Source organism: Sinocyclocheilus anshuiensis, unplaced genomic scaffold (assembly GCF_001515605.1).
Source record: "Sinocyclocheilus anshuiensis isolate Anshui unplaced genomic scaffold, SAMN03320099.WGS_v1.1 scaffold1110, whole genome shotgun sequence".
Lineage (NCBI taxonomy): Eukaryota > Metazoa > Chordata > Actinopteri > Cypriniformes > Cyprinidae > Sinocyclocheilus > Sinocyclocheilus anshuiensis.
Window position 1 is genome coordinate 162,442 of NW_015536525.1, and position 13,735 is coordinate 176,176.

A 13,735-nucleotide genomic window follows, 5' to 3' on the forward strand; every position below is an offset into this window, starting at 1 on the left:
TAGCAGAACTCGGAAAAAATATAAAATATACAGTATTCACTATGGAAATATTACCTTTCACGCTTTTTTAAATTTCCAGGCATGTAATTCACAATTGTTCAATTTCCTGATATTGCATGATCTTGCTAACTTCTATCAACTCTCTATCATATTATATAGACGTTCATAGAGATTATACAGACGTTCTTCAGTGTTACAATATGTAATCAATATATGATTCATATATTATAACACTGAAGAACGTCTGAACAGATGACCTGTTGCACTATAGCGGATCCTCCTGAGAAATGCTCTCACTGTACTCAGAAAGTCTTACCATACTCGGGGTTGTTTTGCTCTTCCTCCTGTTTCTTACGGCCCATCTTTTCACTTCGCGATCAATAATAACCGCGTGAAATGATCTCGAGCTGTTTCACTGCTCTGCAGCACTCATCTGAATCGATCAAGTCCGGTATCAGCGCGCGCTGATCTGAGTTTAGTGCTGTTGTATTGTCTGTAAATCTTTGGTGGAGTAACTAAGCGCTGTGATGACGTCACGCGGCACCTGCCGCTGCGAGCTCCACAAGCTCACCTGACGCACGCTCACGCCCTCGTGCGCCGACCCCCGCGGACACACACGCGTCCTCTTCCGGTGGAAGATTATAACAGCCCGAGAAACTTGTGTTACTTTTGCTTTGTCCATAGCCTTGTCCAAATACCCACACTTGCGGTATTTGCACTTGACCACTTATATGACGTATTTCCTGTATTTGGCCCAAGTGTTCAAGTGAGGATGAAGACCACAAGTGTATGTCGAACTTTTCATTACCTGATGGGACACAGTTATAGTGTTGTAAAACTGCAAGTGTTAAAATAGCTTTATTTTATTTTATTTTTTTGGCATTTTAAAATCAACTTCTAAATGTCTGTTCAATAGTCCCTATAACATGACACAATTTAATTTGTGGTGCTTCTAATTAAGTGGTGAAAAGCAGTTGCAACTGTTGTACAAAATAAATATCACCACTACTCATCTTTGCACCAATAAAACGTCCAATACTTTGTTTTTCTACCAAATTATATGCAATATCTAATTATTATATTAATATTTAGCTTACATTTGAAAGGTTTCTGTGACCTATCGCGAGACCTCTTTCCAGAACGTAATGCATGATGGGATACACTAAGCCTCGAATAGCGCTCCTTGGCGGTAGTGTGGATTGGGCACTGCACCTTAGCGTTTTTAAAGGGGTCATATAATGCGATTTCAATTTTTCCTTTCTCTTTGGAGTGTTACAAGCTCTTGGTGCATAAATAAGTCCAACATCCCATCTACCATGACTCAGGATCCAGGGGTTAATTACCCTTATTCCTAAGCCTTAAAAAAATTGGACTATTATTGATAATTGGCAGCCAATTAGTCTTTTGAATAATGATTATAAATTAATTGCCTCCATTTTCTAAAAGAATTAAGAATGTATTAGAATATATTACAGATGAAACTCAATCAGGCTTTATGAAAAACAGGCACATTTCGAATAATATAAGGTTGGTTTTAGATATATTACATTATTATTTAATTGATGTAAATATTTTTATTTTATTCTTAGATTTTCGTAAAGCTTTTGACACTGCGGAACGTAATTTTTTTAATTTTCTTCTTTAAAGGTTTTTGGGTTTGGTGAGTTCTTTTGTGCAGCAGTTCAAACCCTGTATAATAATGCAAATCGCTCAATCAAACTCAAACATGGAACTACCTCTAGATTTGATTTAAAAGGAGGTATTAGACAGGGTTGTCCTATCTCTCCGTATCTTCTCCTGCTTGGTACCCAATTATTATCTGTGCATGTTAACAAAAGTATTCTTAAGGGTGTCTCAATTGCAAGCAGAGAAATTATTATAAGTCAGTTAGCCGATGATACAACCCCTTTTTATTTTTTTTTTAAATATAGTGGCCAAATTCCAATTGCAGTTAATGTTATTAATAAGTGTTCTAGTGCCTCTGGCCTCTATCTCAATATTAGTAAGTATGAACTAATGGCTGTTAAAGACTGTGATTTAACATATATTTGTAACATTCCTGTAAAAGATAGTGTTACATATAGGAATCATTATTGTTAAAGACCAGCTTTAAAGATGTTCTCTCAATTTTAACCCCATAATTGATCAAACTAAAAGAAAATTCAACTTCTGGCTTCAAAGAGATCTCTCCCTAAAGGTGGGGGGGGACTTTTAATTAATTTTGTAAGTAGTAAAACAACACAAATGGGGCAAAAATGCGTTTTAAGTTTAGAAACATTTTTAGTCTCCCCCTCCCTTGCCTCACAGTGCTTTGGTCCAAATGCCTGCTTTCCTCTTTTACATGATGTGTATACATATCCTTACAAGTACAAGTTTAGCTGTATTATTTGTGTCCCCTTCAAAAATTGCTCTTGAGAAATTTTATGTTTATTGTCCCCCCCAACTGTTAGATGAAATTTACACCCCTGCATATGAGAATTGTGGCCTGAATTTCTTAGATTTCACCACTATGAACCACACTTTTAAGATTAATTGGATTAAGCATCACTTTAAAAAAAAAAAAACTTCTGTCTGGAATTTTATTCCTCATTATGTTTTTTCAAATACTGGTGGTCTTAGTTTTGTTTTGATGTGGAATTATAATATAGATAAAATTCCAGCTAAGTTATCTGCCTTCCACAAACAAGTTCTCCTATCTTGGTCATTAATATGCAAGCATTCTTTACAAACATAAATCTCTTTTTTTAAAGAACTGGTTTGACGATATTAAATTGGTTAGTCAGTTATATAGTAAAGAAGGAACACTCTTTTCTTATGATGAATTCCTTTCTTATTGTAAAATGCCAGTTACTCAAAAAGAATTTGCAGTTGTTATTGGTTCAATCCCTTCAGGTACTCACATGCTATTTAAATGTATTGATATAGACCATTCTCCCGATTCAGTGTCTTTTAATGTTACTAAATCTTATGTTGGTAAAATTAGTTTTTTATAACTCCAAACATAATAATAGAGCTATCCGTACTCTTTTCCAAAGAGAAATTGTCACTGTACCTTATGTTTTGACTCATTGGGTCTCTTTATTGAATGGAAAATTGATTTGCTGGAGAAAAGTGTGGTTGTTACCACAGAAATATCATCTTAGAAATAAGATTAAAGAAGGTTCTTATAAGTTTATTCATAGATTTTATCTAGCAAATCATTATTTACAAAATGTTTTAAAAGGAATAAATGTGAATTGTATTTTTTGTAATGAATATGAGGAAACTGCCTTGCACTTATTTTGGCACTGTACATACTCAGTTACACTATGTTGTAAGGTCCAAAAATCTATTAGCGAAAATATTCAGTTTAAGACCTTCTTCACTCCTATGGGAAAATGTACTCTTTGGCTTTACTGACTATCCTGACCAAGAGGAACAGTACTTTTACTTAATTAATTTACTTATTCTATTGACCAAATTTCACATTCATAAGTGTAAATTTACCAATAAAAAACCCAATTTTATGGTTTTGTTGACTGAAATACTGCCTTGCACTTATTTTGGCACTGTACATACTCAGTTACACTATGTTGTAAGGTCCAAAAATCTATTAGCGAAAATATTCAGTTTAAGACCTTCTTCACTCCTATGGGAAAATGTACTCTTTGGCTTTACTGACTATCCTGACCAAGAGGAACAGTACTTTTACTTAATTAATTTACTTATTCTATTGACCAAATTTCACATTCATAAGTGTTAATTTACCAATAAAAAAAAAAATTTTTTTATGGTTTTGTTGACTGAATATGTATGTATTTTGACAGTATCAGAGACTCTGTGAATAAGAAAGCTGTAAGAACTTTGAAAGTTTGTGAACTTTACAATATATTTATTTGATTTTATATATACGTATGTGTATGTATGCATATCTTGTATTTTTGTTTTGAAGTTTTATACTTTCCTACCCCTGGCAACTGTTTTGTTGGTTGTAATTCGTCCTATCTTTTTTGTTTTCTTATTTTAATGTTGTTTTCTTGATAACATATTGTATGTTATTGTCATAGACTGTATAAAAACATGGACGTAGTGTCCGTGACGTCACCCGTAGATTTCCGAAGACTTGTTGGCTTCACGAGAGAGAGCGGGAGGTTGCCGCTTGTTATTGTGCCTTGAATTAAAAAAAAAAAAAAACCCTTAGCGTTTTTAAGACCTGGGACAGTCTTGCGCACGCGCTCTCAAGTGGCTAAGACTGCAAGCGTGGGTATTTGGACAAAGGGTTTGTTTTACAGGATGGAGTGTTTTTAGGTTTTCGTTTCGTGCAACTCAAACTGTATTTTGTCCAACTATTTCAACGACGTTTTAAATAAAACACTGATGTTTGTGATAGATTTTTAATAGTGATACATAAAACAAATAAATAAAGTGACTTTCACTTGTCCTCCCATACAGCAAAACGCTTAATGTTGTATAATAACGGATGATAAAGACAATTCAGTAGCCTATATGTCTTGTTGTTGACTCAAAGTATATACAGAACAGCAAATATGAACGTGCATTATGAAATGCATTAAGTGATTTTAAAAGGATCAACTCCGTACAGGCAAGCAGACGAGCCCAGAACGCAATGCATTAAATTGCACGTTAAAAATTTTCCTCCCATAGAAAATCATTATAAATAAAACACGTAATGTAGCTTAATGGACAAAGACAATGATATAAAAGAGCTGTAGACAGTTCATTCTATATGAAAAAACGCTTAACGCGAAACTTTGCATGTTGCATTTATTCTGGGCTCACCTGCTTGCCTGTATATTAGTTATGTGGGCTATATTTTAATAATGAAGAGCATCGAGTTTGGTCTTTATCATCTTAGTCCATTATGCCACATTATGCCACGCTTTGCGGTGTGGGAGGAAAATACTATATACATATTCATATTAATAAACTGTATATTGAATTTGATATTTTAATAGCATCTTAATACATTAAGCCATGTTAAGTGTTTATGTCTTATATGTCTACAGGAGGAAAACGCTTAGAGAGAGACTTTTGCGCATTGTGTTCATATTATGCTGTTCTGTGGCCACGGATTTGTGGGTCTTGTCTTTTTCTCCTACAGATGGCTTGCAGGACCCTGTATGTTATAGTATAAAATTAGTTTTAATTGTTTAATCACCACCACAGCGTCTTGTCTCCATTGTCAACACGCACGATTTGTGTCGATTGCAAGTGACGTCGCAGGTGTCGGAGAGTGCAAGTGGCGATTGCAAGTGACTTCGCAATTTAGTTTCTTTTGTCTTGTCTTCACCACCTGGCTACTGTTGTAAAATGTCGAGAGATTCAAACAAAAAGAATAAATAAATAGAACAAAATAAAAAATAAAGACTGCAAGTGACGTCGCTAGCGGAAGCGCAAGTGTCTGAGAGTGCAAGTCTGAGAGTGCAAATGCAAGGCTGCAGCCAGACCCTTCTCGAAATTTCGCAGGCAAAATAAAGTCATTTCAACACAGGTCCATGCAAAAGGGAATTTCGCCTTAGACGAAAGATTCAGTTCAGCTGTTCACAAGAAACATAGAAATTCTAGGTTTCAAAAGTGAAACATTTGCTGTGAAATTTTCCGCACAAAGAACTCGGTGCAATGAACTGTTGCTATGGTTACCTCATAGACATATACCAGGGGCGGTTCTAGGGCGAGTAGATATCCGGGGCTTACAGTATTTACTAGTTGCCATATCAACACTATATATAGAGAAAAAAAAGTGCGCCAAAATTCAAAAATCTCTTAAAGATAATCGCTGAACATTTATTTTACCATAGCAAAAGTCAATTTCTGGCTAAAGTGAATTTTTCATCTCAGTTTTTAGTATTCATTTAAAATGAGACAAATCTGCTATCATTTTAATCTCCAATCTGTTATTTATTAGATTAAACCTTTCATTGCTGTAACCCTTCAAACCAGACTGTTTTCTTGATGCCACCGGAGTGGTGGCTGCACTGGTGGCTTGGGCCCGTCTTCACCACATGCAGCTTTATTTGTCCTTGAGCTGTCAAGCCACGGCAGTTAAGAGATTACTCTATTTAGCAGCCCAATGCAACAAACACTTAAATACTTAAAAAAATAAACTTTTTTAATAGTGTCACATAAAATACTTTAAATGAAGGTTACATATGCTATAAATGTCCAATTTGAAAGCGACATCAACATTAGCTTATATTGCTTAACTGTATACTTTTGCAAAGTCTTCAGGCTGATCAGGCAGTTCTTCCAGTAGTGCTGGATTTTTTCTGTAGATGTAAGCATTCGCATCTGCATCTTCCCTCTGCATCAGCTCAGCCAATGAGGAGACGCAAGTATCGTGGTCATTCAGCATACCAGGCAGACGAGAGGACTTATGTTGGATTCGCGTCGATCTTCGCACAGGTGTCAGAAACTTCAGGTCTTTGATGATGTTTCTGCGTCGTGAGCCACTGCCTGGTGCTGTTTTGCATTCAATTATCTTTTTCACTCTAAATGACGAGAAAACCAAATTAATACTTGAACTTCTTACACGTGTGTATGTGTCTTTGTACATACCGTTAAATTACCCTAAACTCACCTTTGCAAATATGGAGTTGTTTTCACATTGTATTTCACAATGGATGCCCCTGCCATCTCTGGAGTGGTGCTCTTCATCTTCTCATCACTGTCATGATAATCATCATCATTCTTTATGACAGCCTTCTTAGTGTCTTCCTCATCTCCCAGTTCCTCCTCTTCCAGAATTTCAAACACTTTATCTGTTTCCTGCACTTCCACTCTTTTCTCTGCCACCACATCAGATTTGTCAACATTTACACCTGTCGAGGATGGCCAAAATCATATAAGCCATTTATAAAAATCACATCATGACTCGAAAAGAGAATAAGTTGGTTTATTCTGGTAATATTAGCATTAATTTGCAACTCCTGCATAAAGAATCTGGATGAGACTCACCATCTTCACATGATGAGGGCATCTCCATTGCCTCAATTTATCACACAAGTTCAACACCAACTGCATATTGCATATAAGCAAAGCAGAAATTACAATTTTTAAAAAATGTCAATATACACTACCATTCAAAAGTTTTTGAACAGTAAGATTTGTAATGTTTTTTAAAGAAGTCTCTTCTGCTCACCAAGCCTGCATTTATTTGATCAAAAGTACAGCAAAAACAGTCAAATTTTGAAATATTTGTACTATCTAAAATAAATGTTTTCTATTTGAATATATTTTAAAATGTAATTTATTCCTGTGATTTCAAAGCTGAATTTTTAGCATCATTACTCCAGTCACATGATCCTTCAGAAATCATTCTGATATTCTGATTTGCTGCTCAAAAAACATTATAATAATAATAATAACAACAACAATAATAATAATATATATTACCGGTATTATTATTATTGTTGAAAACAGCCGAGTATAATTTTTTTCAGGTTTCTTTGATGACCAAAGTTCAGAAGAACAGCATTTATCTGAAATAGAAATCTTTTGTAACTATGTCTTTATCATCACTTTTGATCAATTTAAAGCATCCTTGCTAAATAAAACTATTAATTTCTATAAGTTAAATAATATATGTAATAAAAATATTATACTGACTCCAAGCTTTTGAATAGTATAGTGTATAATGTTACAAAAGCTTTTTATTTCAGATAAACGCTGATCTTTGTATCTTTCTATTCAAAGAATCCAGAAAAAAATTTACTCAACTGTTTTAAATATTGATGATGATGATAATAATAATAAATGTTTCTTGAACAGCAAATCAGCATATTAGAATGATTTCTGAAGGATCATGTGACACTGAAGACTGGAGTTGAAAAATTCAGCTTTGCCATATCACAGCAATAAATAACATTTTAAAATATATTCAAATAGAAAACAGTTATTTTTAAATAGTACAAATATTTCAAAATTTTACTGTTTTTGCTGTACTTCGGATCAAATAAATGCAGGCTTGGTGAGCAGAAGAGACTTATTTAAAAAACATTAAAAATCTTACTGTTCGAAAACTTTTGACTGTTAGTGCACAACAGTGAATATCTGTCTGTCTATCGGTTTCACAAATAAGACTCTCTTTATGGTTCTTACCGACTCCATCCTTATCTCTGGGTCAACTGGCAAATCCATATCACTGGTGTCCAGCAAGTCTAGTGAGGTATTCATAATATTGCTTGATCTCCTAGAACACACTGTTTTATTGTCAGGGACTTCAATATCATTAGTTTGGTTGTCAGTCTTCAATGCAGCGGTTGGTTTTACAGCCTCAGACTGGACGACAGGCTCAGACTGGGCACCAATTGTTGCTTTGGGTCCAGTTTTAGGCAGCGGAGCCGGTTTTGGATTTCTTGAAAAGGTTGCAGACTTTTCCAAGATTGGAGACCTCTTCAGAGTCTTTCCCTTCCACTCTGCAAGCTTTGCTCTGAAAATAAAACATTGAGCAATCACATCAATATATCCTCTTCTATCAGCAGATTGACACACTTGTCCAGTTAAAACTGATCAAGTTATGCTTGGCTGAAGTTTATAAATTACACTATTGTTCAAAAGTTTGGTGTCGAAGTTTTTTTTAATGTTCTTGGAAAAAAAAAAGTCTCCTATGCTCAACAAGGCTGCATTTATTTGATCAAAAATACAGTAAAACAGTAATATTGTGAAATAATATGTGACCCTGGAGCACAAAAACAGTCATAAGTAGCATGGGTATATTTGTAGCAATAGCCAAAAATACATTGTATGGGTCAAAATTATAGATTTTTTATTTTATGCTAAGTAAAGATCCATGAAGACATTTTGTAAATTTCCTACCGCAAATATATCAAAACTTCAGTTTTGATTAGTAATATGCATTGCCAAGAACTTCATTTGGACAACTTTAAAGGCAATTTTCTTAATATTTTCATTTTTTTGCACCATCAGATTCCAGATTTTCAAATAGTTGCATCTCAGCCAAATATTGTCCTATCTTAAACCATACATCAATGGAAAGCTCATTTATTTAGCTTTCAGATGATGTATAATAAAGCAATACGCCCCAAGAAGTCGTGGTTTACAGTGAATTTATAACAGCTAAGGGGGTTGTAGGCACTCTGCTTCGCATCATGCCTAACAACGCCCCTTAGCTGTTATAAATTCACTGTAAACCACAATTCAGCTTTGCCATATCACAGCAATAAATAACATTTTAAAATATATTCAAATAGAAAACAGTTATTTTTAAATAGTACAAATATTTCAAAATTTTACTGTTTTTGCTGTACTTCGGATCAAATAAATGCAGGCTTGGTGAGCAGAAGAGACTTATTTAAAAAACATTAAAAATCTTACTGTTCGAAAACTTTTGACTGTTAGTGCACAACAGTGAATATCTGTCTGTCTATCGGTTTCACAAATAAGACTCTCTTTATGGTTCTTACCGACTCCATCCTTATCTCTGGGTCAACTGGCAAATCCATATCACTGGTGTCCAGCAAGTCTAGTGAGGTATTCATAATATTGCTTGATCTCCTAGAACACACTGTTTTATTGTCAGGGACTTCAATATCATTAGTTTGGTTGTCAGTCTTCAATGCAGCGGTTGGTTTTACAGCCTCAGACTGGACGACAGGCTCAGACTGGGCACCAATTGTTGCTTTGGGTCCAGTTTTAGGCAGCGGAGCCGGTTTTGGATTTCTTGAAAAGGTTGCAGACTTTTCCAAGATTGGAGACCTCTTCAGAGTCTTTCCCTTCCACTCTGCAAGCTTTGCTCTGAAAATAAAACATTGAGCAATCACATCAATATATCCTCTTCTATCAGCAGATTGACACACTTGTCCAGTTAAAACTGATCAAGTTATGCTTGGCTGAAGTTTATAAATTACACTATTGTTCAAAAGTTTGGTGTCGAAGTTTTTTTTAATGTTCTTGGAAAAAAAAAAGTCTCCTATGCTCAACAAGGCTGCATTTATTTGATCAAAAATACAGTAAAACAGTAATATTGTGAAATAATATGTGACCCTGGAGCACAAAAACAGTCATAAGTAGCATGGGTATATTTGTAGCAATAGCCAAAAATACATTGTATGGGTCAAAATTATAGATTTTTTATTTTATGCTAAGTAAAGATCCATGAAGACATTTTGTAAATTTCCTACCGCAAATATATCAAAACTTCAGTTTTGATTAGTAATATGCATTGCCAAGAACTTCATTTGGACAACTTTAAAGGCAATTTTCTTAATATTTTCATTTTTTTGCACCATCAGATTCCAGATTTTCAAATAGTTGCATCTCAGCCAAATATTGTCCTATCTTAAACCATACATCAATGGAAAGCTCATTTATTTAGCTTTCAGATGATGTATAATAAAGCAATACGCCCCAAGAAGTCGTGGTTTACAGTGAATTTATAACAGCTAAGGGGCGTTGTTAGGCATGATGCGAAGCCCCCTTAGCTGTTATAAATTCACTGTAAACCACAGCTTCACGGGGCTTATTGCTTTTATAAAACGGTTATTTCATATATGTAGTAAGGTTTCACAGAATAAAACAGAGCAAGTAAAGTGCAATGATATTAATAAACAATGTAGTTCCTCAGAAGCAGTTGTGGTTCCAACAAAGTGGTTACCGAGTAACACAGAAATGTAAACAAAGGTGTATGTTTGTAGAGTAATTTACAACAGCTTCGAACTTGGCTCAACCAATCAGAATCAAGGACCAGAACTATCCATTTTATAAATCTCAATTTCTGAAAACTGACACTTAAGACTGGTTTTGTGGTTCAGGTTCACATATAATAATTTAAAATAACCTTTCTATTTTAATGTAGTTTAAAATTTACTTTATTCTTGTGCTTGCAAAGCTGATTTTTCAGCAGCATTACTCCAATCTTCAGTGTCACGTGATTTGACTTCAGAAATCATTCTAATATGCTGGATGGATGCTCAAGAAAATATTTCTTGGACACATTATTTATTTATTAATCACTGTTTAAAACAGTTGTGCAGAATAATATTTTTGTTGAAAGCATGATACATTTTTTATCAGAATTCTTGTAAGACAGTAAATGTCTTTGATAAATTTAATCCATTGTGAGTGAATAATAATTAAAAAAAATTATTAAATAAATAAAATACATAAATAATCTTACTGACCCCAAACAATTCAATGGTAATGTAAACAACTCGCCTTCTTTCCTCAGCCGTCTTTATTTGAACTTTGTACTGGCTGGCTGTACTTGTGACAGGCCTGCAGACTTTCTGTTCAGTGGTGGCTGTTTTGGGTTTCTCCACCTGCACCGTCTTCTCCTTCTTCTTCGAAGCGATGGGTTTGCTGATGGCCGAGTGCCCTGTAGCTAGAGAGGCTGACCTGGGAAGAGCACAAGCACCTGCTTGGGTGACAGTGCCTGGGACGTTCTGAGGTATCCGTTTATGGAAAACGGACACCTGGACTGGTTTTTCAGTGGCATTCAGCTGGATATCAGAGACAGATTTCGGTCTAGATGACACAGCAGAGTTTACTCTGGCTTTAGTGGACGTTGGCAGGGAAGAAACAGACTTGGACCGAACTTTAGGCCATTCAGGTTTTGGTCTTGTCACATCCAGTTTTGAAATCACTTTCTTTTCTGTGGTCTTCACATCAGCAGCACTGGGTTTTCTGAAACAGTCGATTTTAGACTGTAGTACACGACCCTTATACATACCAGGATTAGATTGCTGGATGGCAGAGACACTAGAGGGTGGTTTTTGAACTTCTTTCACAAGATTCCTGTGTCTTACAGTCTGCTGTGTACGGAAGGCCTGGCTTAACGTGTTACGCTTGGTAGGATCAGCATTAGTTTTGGTCTTCGGTCTAACATCCTTTTCCTTCTCTCTTGTTCCAGAGTTGTCCTCCGTAAGATCATTCTTCGACTGAAGGGGTGCAGATCTACATATCACTTTTTGTTTTGATACGGTACCACTGATGACTTGTTTTTTTGGGCCACCTACTGATTTACTGTTTTCCTTGTTGCTCTGAATAGAAAGAATAAAGAAGCTGAATTATGCAAACTACATTTCAAGCACACAGACATCTTTCACACTTCTAAATGTAAAAAATGTTAGAAATCTATGAAAGAGCCGGCCTACATAAAATGCAATGATCACCTTTCTCACCACTGACGCCATTCTGTGCATCTACAAGTGCAAGGACAGATGATGGTCTTCCCCTGCAGAACATTGTTATAACATTCAAACAAACAAACAAAAAAAGTAGTTACAAAATATCAACATTTCCATTTTTAAAACATATATACATATAAATATATATATACACACACACACACACACACACACACACACGTGTGTATATATATATATTAAAAAAAGTGCTGTCAAAATTAGTGCGTCAATGCAGGCGATTAATTTTTTCCCGTTTAATGGCGTTAACATTTTTTAATGCAGTTAGCACATGGGTGGAGCTAGGGTTGTGTTCTAACATGGGTAAGTTGGGAAAATAAACCTCTCGTCATGCTATTCTGGCCTCCTAGTAAGGACACAGTGTCACAGTGATGTGAAATATGATCAGGAGTCTGCACAGGGTGTTTATTTTGAAATTGGCAGGATTTTTTGCTGGTGGTAAACACAAGCATTGACTAGGGACACCAAATGCATTCTTGCCCTGCTCTACAGTCAATGGTTAAAATTTAGGGGGGAAAAAGAACAATTTCCTAGAAACATCAGTAGTATTGGTATCAGTGATACTCGCCTTCAGTCATAAAAAAGATGTCATTAAACAAATATTAAATATATAAAGTATATTTAAAAACGTTAATGTTAGGTGGAATTAATTAATTTCAGAAAAATATGTGATTAATTAGGTCATTTTTTAATCGATTGACATACGATAGATAGATAGATAGATAGATAGATAGATAGATAGATAGACTCACATAGGCTGTAAACTACACCAAAATTATACAGGTAAAATTACACAAAGCATAATATTTTGGGACTTTTATTTTAAGCACATCAAATTTTGTTATAAAATAGAAACTGGGTATTAATACCTAAATACTACATACATAAATACCTCATAACATGTCAAACAGATTAATTCCAAATATTTCCCACTTTTATATCAGTACTAAAAGAGATCCCATTGTACTAACACTTATATTAAATATCCAAATCATGACAATACTGGCAACCCATTGATAACAGTTGCCAAAACAAGCTACTTACGTTATCTACGGTTTCCTCAGTCAGCCAGGTAAGACAAGTATACGAATCTGAGTTTGAAAAAATTAATTTGAAGAACGCTCGCTCTATCAAACAAACCCGCGCTCAGCTGGTAGGCCTTCCGCGTGTCAGCAGACTCACTTCCGGCTTCAATTAGTAGTCTAAAAGAATTTCCGCCTGCTGCATTATTGTCAATGGGTTGTAGTAGCCAATATCGACAAGCAAATTAAAACTTTGTTGAACTTGACAATAAACATCAGTATTTTTAGACGATATCCTACCATGTGTATAATCTTCCATTTTAAAGTGAAACATTATGTAAGCATCCGGTTGTCAGAGTTGTCGGTGTGGCTTGAGATAAATGAGATTCTGCTCACAAATAAAAGTTTTTGTTTACAAAATATATGTGTGTGTACTGTGTATATTTATTATGTATATATATAAAGACACACACATACAGTATATATATTGAAAATATTTACATGTATACTGTATATTTATATAATTTATATTAGACAAATATATTTAATATA

The 13,735-nt window shown here is 34.9% G+C and overlaps 1 protein-coding gene and 1 pseudogene across 1 annotated transcript in view; both read right to left on the reverse strand.

Moving 5' to 3' along the window:
• Window positions 1–587, reverse strand: part of LOC107694135 (choline transporter-like protein 4) — a 25,904-nt gene extending 25,317 nt beyond the window's left edge. The window contains exon 1 of the mRNA XM_016493745.1: window positions 317–587. Within this exon, the coding sequence (XP_016349231.1) occupies window positions 317–362 (46 nt within the window). The 5' untranslated portion in view covers window positions 363–587. The remainder of the gene's footprint in view (window positions 1–316) is intronic.
• A 5,274-nt stretch (window positions 588–5,861) lies between these two features.
• LOC107694062 (cytoskeleton-associated protein 2-like) lies at window positions 5,862–13,324 on the reverse strand (annotated as a pseudogene).
• Window positions 13,325–13,735: the final 411 nt, after the last annotated feature.